This window comes from Caretta caretta, chromosome 1, assembly GCF_965140235.1.
Source record: "Caretta caretta isolate rCarCar2 chromosome 1, rCarCar1.hap1, whole genome shotgun sequence".
Classification (NCBI taxonomy): Eukaryota; Metazoa; Chordata; order Testudines; family Cheloniidae; genus Caretta; species Caretta caretta.
In genome coordinates this window covers 123,229,554-123,243,621 of record NC_134206.1, presented here as the reverse complement: position 1 = coordinate 123,243,621, position 14,068 = coordinate 123,229,554, and the positions used below count along the sequence as shown (strand labels likewise).

Here is a 14,068-nt window from a genome sequence, read left to right as displayed (position 1 = left end):
GCTTAATATCTATAATCAGCTGTTCTGCAGCTAGTGAAGTTAAAAAAATGCATGCATGCATGCATGCAGAAAGTGTATTTTCTACTCTCCTTGTACTAAAAAATTGCTGAAATGCTCCTGCTCAACCTTAAAAGAAATAGTTATGGGCAGAGACCACACTTGGCAAATTCTAGCCTGAAAATTAAATGTGTTAGAAAGTTATATAGCATGGGGAAGGGTTGTTAAAATGGGAAGGCTCATGTAACTTTAACTATAATTCAACTATTGTAATGATTTGCTACTTTTAATATTGTTTTTAAAATATGTATTTTGAATGCAGTAGCCATTGCAGTATATTGTAAAATATAAGTATTAATTATGAAAGGCCAAGTTTTAACCTTTGTTCAACAGTTTGGAGTTTCTGACACAAGTGCTAAGTTTTATAAATCATTTAAGGTTTGAGGCAATTTAATCAAAGGTTAAGGAGCTGATTTCATTTTCTTATGTATGCCGCAGGTTATGCGAGGTACTTAATCTTGATCCTAGACATGTCCTGATTGCAGAAGTAATTTTCACAAATATTGGAGGGGCTGCCACAGCTGTCGGGGATCCACCAAATGTGATTATTGTTTCAAAACAGGAAGTGAGGAAGGCGGTATGTATTGTAATCCATTGTGTTACTAAAAATATGTGCAGATATGGGTTTATTCAGTAGTTTAGACCTTTTCCTCCCACAAACATACATATAAGGAAACAAAATACACCTATTCTCTTCTGCTATTTTATCGTTAGTGCTGTTGGGTAGAGCTGGGTGAATTTTTTCAAACCAGAAACGTGTCGAACAATGGCCTTATTTCAGAAACAATTTTGTCCCCTCCACATTTTTGATGTAATCCAAAAAGGAACCCACCTGCCATTTTGGGGGTATTTTTTACCCATCCCCTTTTTCAGGGGCAAAATGGAAAAAGGAAGGAAGGGAAAAAAAGGGCAAAGGCAGGTGAGAAAATTGCTTGGGTTTTCAGTGAAGATTTCCCCCCAAAATTTCAAGTAAACAAACAAAGAAACAAATACCTTATAGAACAAAAGTGATTTTGAAATTTTTGAAACTTTTCACAAAAGAAGCTTTACTATATTTCAGTCAGCGCTGCTGTTGGATAATGCAAACTATAAGACTGCTTTGCCTAGTGTAGGATCTAGCACAGAATTGCAAGCCTCAGGTGTGGTCAATTATTGTATACTTTTATTGAAGACACAGAGAACAGGCGACTCCCCCCCACAGCTTAGGACTCAGCTTGCTGCTAGCCCCTACCCAGAGTACAATGACTTGAGAGGTTTTAACTTCCAGCCCGAAGCTCCAGTATTAAGAATATGTGTTTCATTTTGCTGGCTAAGTGAGGTCAATGAGAAAAGTAATATGATCTATGGTGTACTGCACAGTAGGAGCTCCAGGCATTTGATCTTGGAACTTCTTTATTCACAGCCTCCCCTTGGCTGCAGATGCCTCTTCCTTCCTTTGAGGATGTGTAGGGCCCCTGCTCTCAGGCTTTTAGATTCTGGGAAGAGCTGAGAGTCATGTGGTTCTTCTGTATTTCCCATTATATCTCCCTTTGTTGAGAAAGAGGAGCCCCACTGGCCTCCCACATTTGTTTTGTAAGTGGAGAGTCACAGCTCCTTAGCCCCCCTCATCGTGCTCTTTTCTAACTCTCTCTCTCCTTCCTCTTGGGAGGGGGAGAGATTACCTCTCTGCTCACTCTGATTACTACAGTCTTTTGGGAAGTGGGGAGACAGGTATATCCTCAGCATGCTCTCTCTCTCTCTCTGAGGAACTTGGTGTTTTGAAGCAACAGGAGAAGGGTCTTCTCTTCAGTGGCTGAGGCCCCCATTGGCCCTAGCCCTGTGATGATGCAGGTATCTGTGTGGGTGGATTGGTTGTTAATGACATTCATAGTGTCTGCATCCATGGGATATAGTTCTAGGCTAGCCCCCATGACTTACCCAAGCCCTCCATAGAGTAGTGTAGAGCCATATCGCTGGATGCAGACACTGTGAATGTCATTAACAACCACCGCACCCAGGCGGACTCCTACATCATCACAGGGCCAGAGTAATGTGGAGCTCAGAGAGGGATTCTAAACAATATGAAAGGAACTATCCCTTCCAGAGCTCCCTCAGGGGTGGAGTGGTTCTGCCTACAGTAAGCGGCACTCTCTAGCCCATAGTTTATTTGGTAAAAAAAACCTCTAAAAATGTGTACATGATACTCTTTGCTGTGGCCAAGCCTTATAAATCCAGAATAACTTTGCAAACTTAAATAAAGAAATATCACATAGTATACTGCTTATAGTGTCAAAATAAACATTGCAGAGTAGAGAGGGAATTGTTACATAAAGCTCTAACTTTAAATTGGTTGTGTATAGCTCTTAATTATCAATTATGTCAATGTTGCTATACCTATAAGGTCTGTTCTAATTAACTGGATTGTTCTTAAGGAGGATAACAGTGTACATTTTGAGAAACATCTTTCAAAGCCATAGTATTTAATAGATGAAGTTTATCTTCAAAAACATCTGAAATGTATTAGTAGAAAATCACAGTCTAGTCATTAACAACTTCGGCCTGTAATGTTCCTGGTATTCATTGGGTGGTGACTTTAGGAGTTAAATTACACATTTGCACATGTGCAACTATTCAGGCCATCTACTATAAATGAGAGTAATTTGTATCTGTCATGAACTGCATTTTCTCAAATATTCAGAAAGTCGATAAAAATTTAACATTATAAATGAGGAAAATGTTTAAGCAACCAAATTCAAGGACAATAATGTATTTTTTTTGGAGAGTATTTTGATAATTTTAGGAAGACCCAGGTTTCTAAATGCCTACTGTATGTGATATCTTAGCAAATTCTGCATTAATGACTCCAGCTTAAACAAAAATATTGAAAAACTATTCAAACAGTTTAACTTTTTGGATTGTTTTTAAATCTATATCATATTCGTGAAATTAAGACTTAGGGTAAATTAATGACGGCAATCCTGCAAAGCCTTATGGGAGTAATTCTTATCCCTTTTTGTAGTCTCTCAGCAGTCATAATTACTTATGTGAGTCAGGTTTATAGGATCAAGCCCAAGAATCTGCCTAAAAAGTTTAGAACTTGTATACTATATTTGTACCAAGTAAATGTGTTATCTTTTAATAAGTATTTTAATATAAAAAATCCCCAAACATAGTAATTTAAGCCACTTTCATGTAATGTTACTGAAACTTTTAAAATTAATATTTTATTTCTATATTTTCCAAACAGCCCCTCCTCCTTCTGTCATCAGTAGCATGGACTCAGTGTTGTCACTGTAGAGACTTCCTTGATATTTTCAATGAAATTTCTCTATCTATCAGTTTTGCATTTCCTTTTGAGTCACTTCTGAGAGAATGATTAATGCCTCTATTCTCCAATCCACGGAGAGCTTACACAAGTACGCCCAGCACATTGTTGTTACTGTCTAAACAGTAACAATATTACAGCTTTGCAATAATTACTTTTTTCTCTCACGTGGAGATCGGTTAGGAAACCTCTGAGATGTTTATGGCTAAGTTTTTATTTTATATATGTGCAAATGGTACACGAAAGTGAGAAACTCTCAGAATCCTCCATGCCACTGAGACTGTGAAAATACAGGCTCTTTCTGAACTGGGGTTGATTTCAGTGGAGCGGCTCACATTCTTAAAATTACATGTCTAAGTGCTTTCTGCACCAGGACCACATGTGTTTGTAGCTTAAAGTTTGTGGATTTAGCAGGAAGCAGAGCTGTTTAATAGATTAAACATAGGGCCAGAAACTTGTGAGTTAGATTCCTGGCTATGCCAGTAAGGGCATATCTGTATGAAGAGTTAGTGCACAGCAGAGTGCAGTGCAAGGCACTCCAGCGTGCCTTGCACTAACTGTCCGTGTGGACCCTTCTGCTGGGCACTAATGGTTCCCTAGGGTGCTTTCCATACTGCTGTAGGTCAGTGTGCACTGGGGAACTGTTAGTGCTCAGCAGCAGGGTTCACAGAGAGAGTTAGTGAGTGGCACGCTGGAGTGCTATAGATTTACACGCCAGCTTGCTGCGCACTAACTTGCTTCTTTGATGCATGATGTTAACAGGAAGGGAATTAAAGTGGAAAAGAATGGAAGGGAGGGGATCCAGCACAAAAAATTTCCCCTTCCGTAGAGCTGAGAATCCATTGCCTGGCGCCTTGTGCAGCCATTTCAAAGTGGGCATATAACGTAAGAATTCTGATCTGGTAGCATTTTGTACTCACTCTGCACAGGTATGAATGACTACACAAGGAGCAAGGGAATAGAGGGTTGGATCCTATGTATATGTGACAGTGGAGGACACAAACAGGAAACAGAGAGAGGCCTTAAGGAAAGGTTGGGCAACAAAAATTCTCAGCATCTCCTAATGAGTTTATCAATCTATTAAATATATGACAAGATCCCTTATTGTGGCCATATATCTTTCTTGTTTTGTGACCAAAAACAGGATAACATTATTAAATTAGTTCTAGAAAACAGGACATTTTTAATACTTTGAAAAAACTCAGTTCATTTTTATCTCATTTGTCTGTCTCAGTTCATATGGTGTACTCATCACTGTAGTAGTATTTGAGACTATAGAACTTTCATAACGATGCATAACTTTATTATACAAAATGTATAGGTGTAGGGTCATCACAAAACTTTTTCTTTGAATTCAAAAGATATTTACTGTGATGCATTATTAGTTGGTTATAGGTTATGATAAAGTCAGCATCTGCGGTTTATGAATAAAACTTACTTGTAAACCTGCAGCATTTATGACTGAAGCTTTGTATTAGACTATAAAAGTATTTCAAGCCATACAGATAGTAAAATAGTGGACCATAAATTAAGGTGGCCACCTAATTCAGAGGAATGTTTTTGCAGAGTTATTGTATAATAGTTCTATAAAACTTCCCATTGCTTTACAAAATTTAGGATCTTTCCCTTATTTGCACCTTTGCAGTGGCTTCTTCTCAGAAAAATCTGAGTGATTGTGTGAACGCCAGGCTGCTTAGTGCTGATGTCATAAGCTATTTCTTCTCTCACGTTCAGGAGAAGCTATGGATCTTCATCATTGTCTAATTTAAATATTGTCTTCACTTAAATACGTTCAGTCATTGTCTCTCCTCTTGCGCATGGGAACAAGGACTTCTTGTGATGCTAGGAACAGTGTAGAATTCAGTCTCTCGGAATTAGATGGGAGAGAGATCCAAAGCAGAGCTACACGCAACAGCTTTCTTTTTAGGCTTTGAAGTGGTTTTATGTTAATATTCAATGACACAGCAAAAATATTTGACACCAAGACTTTAACATCATATCATTCTGGTTATTAACTTACATTTTCCAGTTCAAGTCAAGTCTGTTTTAGTAGCCAATATTTTTTCCAAAATTTATGGTCACATAGAGATTAATTGTTAACACTATTAGAAAGAGGGGATTCCATGCTGTCATATGGCAGATGGCACTGGTTCTTCGAACACTAACAGCTATTGAGTTAGTGACTGTTAAAATCAGACCAGTTACAGAGAGGGAAATAGAGGAAGGTAAGATGGTATTCAGAATTGTGTGTTTTAGGTCCAACGTCATGTGAATCGCTAGCCACAGAAAATGAATGTTACCTTCTGCAGTCCATGTAGCTATCAAACTGTGTTGGCGCACATATTTTGTAGACAGAGTTAAATGTGTAGACATGGTTAATAACTTTGAAAATGACTACAATCAGCTAATACAATCTTAGGTCTATTAAAGATGTTAAACAGGGTCACACTAGTGTTAGATGACACTAGTTTAAAATGTGTTAGATGACACTAGTTTAATCACGGCCTCTTGGGCATGGTCATGGAGACTTTATTTTGGTTGTTTCTTGTTGCTCTTGAAATATAAAATAAGGCCATTCTCAGTGAAAGTACAGTATTTGGTTGCTCCTTTTGTAAGGAAAAAAACAAACTATACGTTTTTAATGATATCTTGCAATTATTTCTGCTCTTGGTCATTCAAAAGATAAGCCTTGGACCAGTGCCAAAACATAAGTCCTGGATGGTCATATTTAAGTGTAATTTTCTCTCTCTGCCTTAAAACTGCAGACTTGTTCTCAGAAAATTTTATGTGCAAAGAAGTAAATTTCACACCTCCGTAAGCAGTCAGAAGAAAACATACCAGATAACATGAAGATAGTAATATATTATTTCAGGAAAATAGTGTGTTCCTGTATTTCAGTATGAAATAGAAACACTTGTAGAAATTTGTGCTTAAATACAAGAACAGATGCCCATCTGCTTTCAGTTTTGGAGTCTCAGACAATAGAATCTGTAGGCTGTAATCTCCCCAAAACAAAGCCTTAAGGATGCCTTTTCCATCTGGGAAGGTTGGGATATTTCGCAGAATCAGTGAGGCCCCAAGTAAAGGATATTTGCAGCACCACATAGCATTTGCCTGACACGCTGAAACCTCCTAGATGAAAATTATTTCTAGTCTCCTTTGTGCAAGTCAAAGCTATTTGAGCCAATTGTGCGAGAATAATCTTTATGAAAATTCATGAAACCTTTGTAGTGTTCAGTAGACACATTAACCATTTAAATTGTGTTCAGAGATAAAAATAATAAAAATGTTAGAAGATAATTTTTTACTGACTTGTATGCCCAATATAATTATTTAGTTGAGTAAGTTGTCTATATAGGGCTGAATCATGGCCCTGGCTATATAGAAGTGCAGGGGAGTAAGGGGATGTGATGTGCGAGGTATGTGACTGGTAGAGGACGTAGGCTCCATAGGGGTGCTACATCCCCTTCCCATGCACAGGGATGGGGAGGTGATGGAGAGTGGGTGGAGCCTTGAAACTACCCCCCTTTGCCCCCATTGGTGCAGCTATGTTACCATCTTGGGTTGCAGCGAGTAAACCCTTAATGCAACATATTCCCTCCACAGAGCAGCACAGGGATTTAGTGGGAGTTTGTGACTCCCTATGTCACAATCCCCTCCTTGGGTTGCTCCAGGGGCAGTGCAACAATGTATTACCCCTATGTTGTGTTCTGAGGCAAAATCCAGACCAATGAAGGGTTGTTATCACTTGCCCTGTAATCCCAAGTGCTTTAAATGCTCTGTTGTTGCAGCTCCCTTGTGGGAGCCTGGACTGCTCACAGTCAGCAACAAGCATGCATTCTCTGTCTGTATGCTGTGCAATGCTCATCTAGCACTCTGACATTAGCAGTTTCCCTCCTGTAGCAACACAGTTACTCCCTGGTTTCCATTAGCTTTGATTATACCTGGTGAAATGACCTTAATATACCCCCAGTCCCAATTTTCCCAAAACGCATGCCCTGCAATGTCCAGCCCTTTCCTGAAACATTCAGAGGAATAATAAGGTTGGTTTGCTCCTCTAAAGAGGCAAAATGCACAGTTTATCAGTGTAACTGAAGTAAACGGTCACTTCAATTCAAACACAGCACTTAGATTAAAAGTAAAACAAGTTTATTTAATTACAATGACGTAGGTTTTAAGTGAAATCAAGTATAAGGGATAAAGACTGAAATGGTTACAAACAAATAAAACTCAAAAATGTTTTCGAATGCTATGACTTTAACAAGCTACTGTCTAGGTATCAGGTAAGAGTCTTACCACACACTTCTTCCAGCAAGATGACTGACCACCCCTCTCTCTAGTCAGGATCTCTCCTCAAGGTTTCTTTTGCATCTTAGGTGAAAGATAATTTGGGGTTCTTTGCCCCTCTCTTTCATAGTTCAGTGAACCTTTTAAAATGGACTCTTCTGAGGGGTACCCCACAAAGTAAAGTTCATTTGAGCTGTGAGGAAGGAGACTGGGAGTCTGGTAGTGAAGGCAACCCCGTGCTGCTTTCTTCCTCCACTGGTGTTTGCTTTAATGCAAATTGATCTGTTCCTGTCCCCTCCAATGCAAGTGAATGGCCACTTGACATGTGATTGCCAATAGATTCCGATGACACCTGTCTGGAAGCGTCAACTCATCCAGGGAGAAACCTGTTTACTCACTCCACAGACTTGTCTGGTAAACACATTTTAGTCCCACACGTCCTTCACATTTGTATGTTCCCATGGCTTTTACTGTACATACAAACACACAAGATTATTAATGATCAGTGTGTTATTACTTTTTCAATGATACCTTACCTCAGGGGTTCTCAACCTTTTTCTTTCTGAGGCCCCCCCAATGTGTTATTTAAAAACTCAGTGACCCACCTGTGCCACAACAATGTTTTTTATGCATATAAAAGCCAGGAATGGTGTTGGGGAGTAGTAATCGGGGCAATTGCCTGCGTCCCCCAACCGTATGGGGTCCTGCAAAGCTAAGTTGCTCAGACTTCAGCCTCAGCCCCGGGTAGCAGGGCTCGGGCCCTGGGCTTCAGCCCCATGTGGTGGGGCTTTGCCTTTCTGCCCTAGGTCCCAGCAACTCTAATACTGGCCCTGCTTGGCAGACCCCCTGAAACAAGCTTGCGGCCCCCCAGCAGGCCCTGGATCACTTGTTGAGAACCACTGCCTTACCTGACCCATATCAGATATAATTTATGACATTAATGAATACACTGAACTGATCAGGCCAGCTGAAAATCTCTACTAGATCTCAGGGGGCCCCTTTCTCTCTGGCACTGGGATGTTCTTAGATTACACCCTAACACAGAGTTTTGTTGCCTGCAATTCCTCCCACCCATCTTCCTTCTGCTTATATCTTCAGGGAGGAGGTAGTAGTCCTCTTCCTAAGATATTCAGAGAATGTCAGCTGACTGCTGGGCAAATCTTGCTAAATTTAAACTCGCTTGTTTTTTCTGATATTACTTGGCATGACTGCTGCACACCCAGACCTGAAAAGCATCCACAGTGTTGAAGGGAGCTTGGAGCATCAGACTTTATGCTAAGTATGAAGATGATAGCAACAGAAACTAACCAGTGGGGCTGTGTGTTGAATTGCCTGTCCTCTTCTCAAAAGAGTTAAAGAATAAGCAGGGTTGATGGGGGAAAGTTTTGGAGCTGAACAAACCCCTGAAATTCAGCCCAATTTCTGAAACACTCTGCGCAGCTTGAGTAGCAGCTGGGATGGAATACCAAGAAGAAGCAAATAATTTTCCTCTGGTGATGTTGTGCACAAATCCTTACTCCTGAGACTTTTGTGTGTCAACCCTTGTGCCCTTGTACCTAGTCTTGAATTTCAAAGAGTATAAATTGACACTATCCCTTCAAAATAAGTATCTGTATGTACAGCGCCAACTCAATTCAATCTCTTTCAGTTGTCAATCAAACTTGAGAGCGGCTTATCAACTTCAGCATTTTATTTTTTCCCTGATTGCTATGCTTTCCTTTTTCACGTAGGAATTTAATTTTGGGGGTTTCATATAAAGGTATTTCTTGTACTGTGTTTTTCTGTTGAGACATTTCTGCATTGTTACAATTGATAACAAAACTTTTCAGCACTGGTGCAAAGATCCAAGACCTAGAGATGTAAGAAACTTTGTAAATCGAAGTCTAAGGCCTGGTCTCTGAGCTACCATATTCTTTATCTTTGCCAGGTTCCCATAACACATGACTCTGGTCTAATCCAATCATCAGAAATAAAGGTGTTTTCTGTGCTTTTTAGGTCCCCCTTTCTCCTTGTCATTTCAAAAGTAGCAAATAATCGAAGTGCCTTTAACTCTGACTATCTCTATTGAGAACTCCTATCAACAGGATCCACCTTAGTGCTATCTTTCTTTCCACTGAGATAGATAAATTGCTGTCAGCACTATGAAAAGTCTTAAGTGCATCACATTCTGAGAGTCAGTTGAAAACTGAAAGAATTGGACTTATTTCAGTAGCTCTTGGTTATATTCTGATCATCTCTCCTGTTTTACTCCTCATCCAACTGTGTCCCAGTCATTGTATTATCCTGGGAATGAGGCTTTTTGGTTTGTGCAGCCTCAAAGTTCTTACAATTCAATCCCAGTCATACTCCTTCATCTCTTCAGATTATATAGGAATCCTGCAAACCTTCTAGATTAGACTGTGTAGAAACAATTACTGCTTCTTCATATCTCAAGAATCATGGTTCACGTGGCAGCATTTTCTGTCTTCTTTTGTGGTCCATATCTTTAAAGAAAGAGGCCCTTATGCAAACATTTGGGTAGTTAGGCCCATTTTCATGCAAAATGTCTGTTGTTATGTAAATATATGCAGGACAGTATGTCTGTTTTTGTGAGCGGATGTTGAAAGATCTGGCCCTGAAAGTCTTTGTTTGCTCACATGGCTCTTGGTAGGTCTCTTAAAAGTTTGTAGATTGATTCCTTCATAATGTTCTCTCTTTCAGCTTTGAAACTTAATTGATGCCTGGTAACTATCCAGACCATCCTTTATGAGCATTTACAGGATTGACTTGTACAATCTATTCTGAAAAGATGGAAGGAGTTGGGTGGGAGGGCTTCTGTCTTGTTTGCTCTGGATGTTTCCACATCATATATACTTGAACTGAGAGCTTTCCCCATAGATGCTCTCAACAGGGAGTATGGTGCAGCCTAACAGTATGTATTTCAGGTAGCAAGTCCAAGCTGTCTTAAAATTCAGGTTGTAAACAGCCCCTGATTCTGCATGGAAATGTTATTGCTATATTATTTGCATTACAACAGCAGCAAGATGCTTTAACTGAGGCTGAGGCACAGAACGATTAAATGACTTCTTAAAGTCACACAGTGGGAGAGATGGGAATTGAACCCAGATCTCTTGGGTGGTAGTGCCTTAATAAATAATAAAAAAACCCTTCCTCCCAAATCTGACTCAGTGCAGATTCCCTGTTGAGAGAACTCCTGTTGACTGGATACTGGAGGGAACCTTGCTATCAATATATCTCTAATATCTAGAGTTGAAACTCTTTGTCATTAGGACCTCTATTAAAATTAAAGCAATGTAATATAAATAGGGGACAAATCTTGATTTTTTTGTTTTGGTAAGAAATAACGGGTGAGGTTTTCAGAAGCACTCTGCATTGGCTCAACTCTCCTTCCATTTAAGTCTTTGGAGTTTTACCTTTGACTTTAATGGGAGCAGAGCTAGATCAACACTAAGCACTTTGGAAAATCCCACCCCAAATATTGAACATTACATTATATATATATATATCTATTTGAATTCTGTTTTTGACTCTGTTCCAAGCCTCCATCATACAGGAAGTATAAAGGAACACAAATACTAAATTGAAGAAAAAATATTGCAAAATGTGTTCTAAGTGCTCGATAATGCTTTTGCTGTAATAGCATATTGTAGAATTTGAGACAAGTCTTGGTTTGAGTAAAAGGGATGGAAAAGCTCATATTGTCATCAGTGGAGTTAGGAACTGGTAATTAGTGTGTAAATATATAAGAACTATTTTGATACTATGAAATTTAATGGAATATTTTTGAGTTGGTTTGGTTGGCATGAAATTTATTTAATAATAATTTCACTGAGACTGGGGAAGCACAAAATATGCTATGCTTGGAAATTACCTCTTGTATGCTTTGTGACATGTATATAATCACTGAATTGTAAATTACATAATGACAAATACTTTTTCAGGTAATGTAGGAAAATAACTGATTTGTAATTTATAATTGCATTTTTACTCCTAGGGATTGGATTTTGCAGCATTTACAGGACATATGTTTGTTGGAATTTGTCTTGTTCTTCTGGTCTCCTTTCCTTTCCTCAGACTCCTTTACTGGAACAAAAAGCTTTACAACAAGGAGCCAAGTGAGATTGTTGGTGAGTTAGAGCATGAAATCATATTTTTATAGCCATTGAGTTGGATAATGTTTAAAATTAAATGAATGCTCTGTGCCATAATGTTGTGTGTATGAAGACAGATTAGTCCACACAGCCTCATTCTATCTCTGAATGTCAGTATTTTGCTAATAGTTTGGTTTGGGTTGTTTCTTATTTTGCAAGTAATGATTTTCCTGACACTACTGCTTTTAGTTATGTGTTAAGATTTATGTACATACTGAAGGTGTGCAGCAAACTATATGAAATATGCAACCACAGTAAATAAACATTATGCTAATTATATCACCTGAAACTAATGAAGTATTTTTCATTATGCTGAGACGCATAATCAAAATAGACTTATCAGCAATTTTAAAAATCATTGTTATGCATTTTGTTTTTGGTCATTATGGTTGTAGGAGGTGTGACCATGGGAAGAATTCTAAAATAATCTAAACTTCTCAAGATAACATTTGTGCAGGGCTCTCACTCATGGCCTTTTGTTCTACAAGTTCCTTGGAACTTCCCAAGGTCTAAAGGTTTTTGGTCCCAAGAGCAGCTGTCGTGGGTTGGGGCTTGAGCTACATTTGTCATCCTCCCACTGGTAGTTGTACCGTATAGTGGTCTAAATATTGCTTTTGGAAGCTTCCAGATAGTTCTTTCTTGTCTGCAGTCAGAAAAGGAGTTTACTGTAGGAACTTTGTCTCCATCTTGCTGTTTGGCTGTTCATCCCAAAAGAGACAGGAATTGGAAGGTTGTCGTCTTCTGGTGTGGCCATTCCTATCTCCCAATCAGGTCCAGTCCTTTTAATTTGTCTTTTAGTTTGCTGACCTTACTGACTTTTGTTTCAATGTTTTCAAAGCCTTAGTCATTGCTCTAAGGCTTTAATTTGACTACTGTAATCCCCACTCCAGTAGGGTTGCTGCTACTAATTTTGAGTCTTGCCTTTTGGGCAGGCCTCATTGCTGCATCTTTTCACGAAATGGTTGGTGACAGTCATAGCCTACCCTGCTCATCATGGGAGTGGAAGGTTCAGCTTACTAGGCTGATCAAAGACACCAGTGGGGTGACAGAATCACTAAGTTTAAATAATAATTTACCCAATTCCCAACTTGTTCTGAGTAGACAATTGAAGTGTATACAGGATAGGTGGGCTGAGACCTCCATTATTACTGCTGTTAGGGAGGATCTAGAACTCTGAGTGTAAGACGTTCCCATCTGTCTTGCACAAGGCCCAAGAATAAGAATCTTGCATGGATGAGCTCCTCAGAGAAAAAGAATTCCAAGGTGAGTAATTATCTCTTTTTATGGAGGGGAGAGTGAAGCCCCATAACTTTAAACTCCATTGTAATTTTGTATAATTATAAAAGATTATTACCTTTCTTTGCCTACTGGGAGCATATTATTATAATCTTTGGTATCCAGAAATTTTTCATAACCTACCTGTTTGTTATTTGAAATGAAATTAGTTTGCTTTAATGAATTTCTTTTCTAATTAAAGTGATAGATTTCGTGGATATTTTATTGTATAACTGGAGTTGTTATATAGTAATATTTTGTTTAAAATGCCATTCTGCAAGGAGTCCCTGTGACGGGGTGTATTGGGCCCATTGAGGTCCCCTGCTGGAGGCCTTGTGGTCCTACCACATCCTGCCCTAGAAAAGGAGCAGTAAAGGTGGGTCTGCCAGGCCTGCCTAGAAAGGCTGCAGGGAAGAATCAGAGCCCAGCAGTCTCAGTTAAAAGGAGCTACAAAGCCTGAGCAGGTCAGTTGCTGGTTGGGACCAGAAGAGTGAGGAAGGACTGCAACGCTGTGAAATTCTCCAGGCAAGGAGGCCTGGGAGAGACCCTGCTCAAGCAGGGAACAGACAGAACCTGAGGACTGTAACTGTAAGGCAATGTGGGTGAAGGCGATGGGACAGAGTGGGAAGCAGCCCGGGGAATCCAGTAGCAGCAACTATTAAGAAAAGCAGCACATGGCTGATATTTGCAGGGTCCCTGGGTTGGGACCTGGAGTAGTGGGTGGGCCCGGGTCCCACAACTGGTGAAGTAGCCAAAGCCCTGAGAAGGGGACACGTTTCATGTGGAAGCCCAAGCATAGGGCTGGAATATAAAGGGCTCAAGGACAGGGCTGAAGACCCTGCAGAGGGCCAACCGTTTGTTGAACTTTACCAGTGGAAGGGGACTGAAGTGAAGGAGTGACCTGCTGGAGCCCTGGGGCAATAAAAAGGTGAAGAGTCTCCAGGGAGAAAGCCCTGGGGACACTGCTGTATGTCAGGGCAGGCACAGACTTAAA

At 39.7% G+C, this 14,068-nt stretch overlaps 1 protein-coding gene across 1 annotated transcript in view; it reads left to right on the top strand.

Annotated features, from left to right (window-relative positions):
* Positions 1-14,068, top strand: part of OCA2 (OCA2 melanosomal transmembrane protein) — a 291,900-nt gene that overhangs the window by 117,427 nt on the left and 160,405 nt on the right. Inside the window, exons 13-14 of the mRNA XM_048858880.2 lie at positions 496-634; positions 11,643-11,775. Of these exons, the coding sequence (XP_048714837.1) occupies positions 496-634; positions 11,643-11,775 (272 nt within the window). The remainder of the gene's footprint in view (positions 1-495; positions 635-11,642; positions 11,776-14,068) is intronic.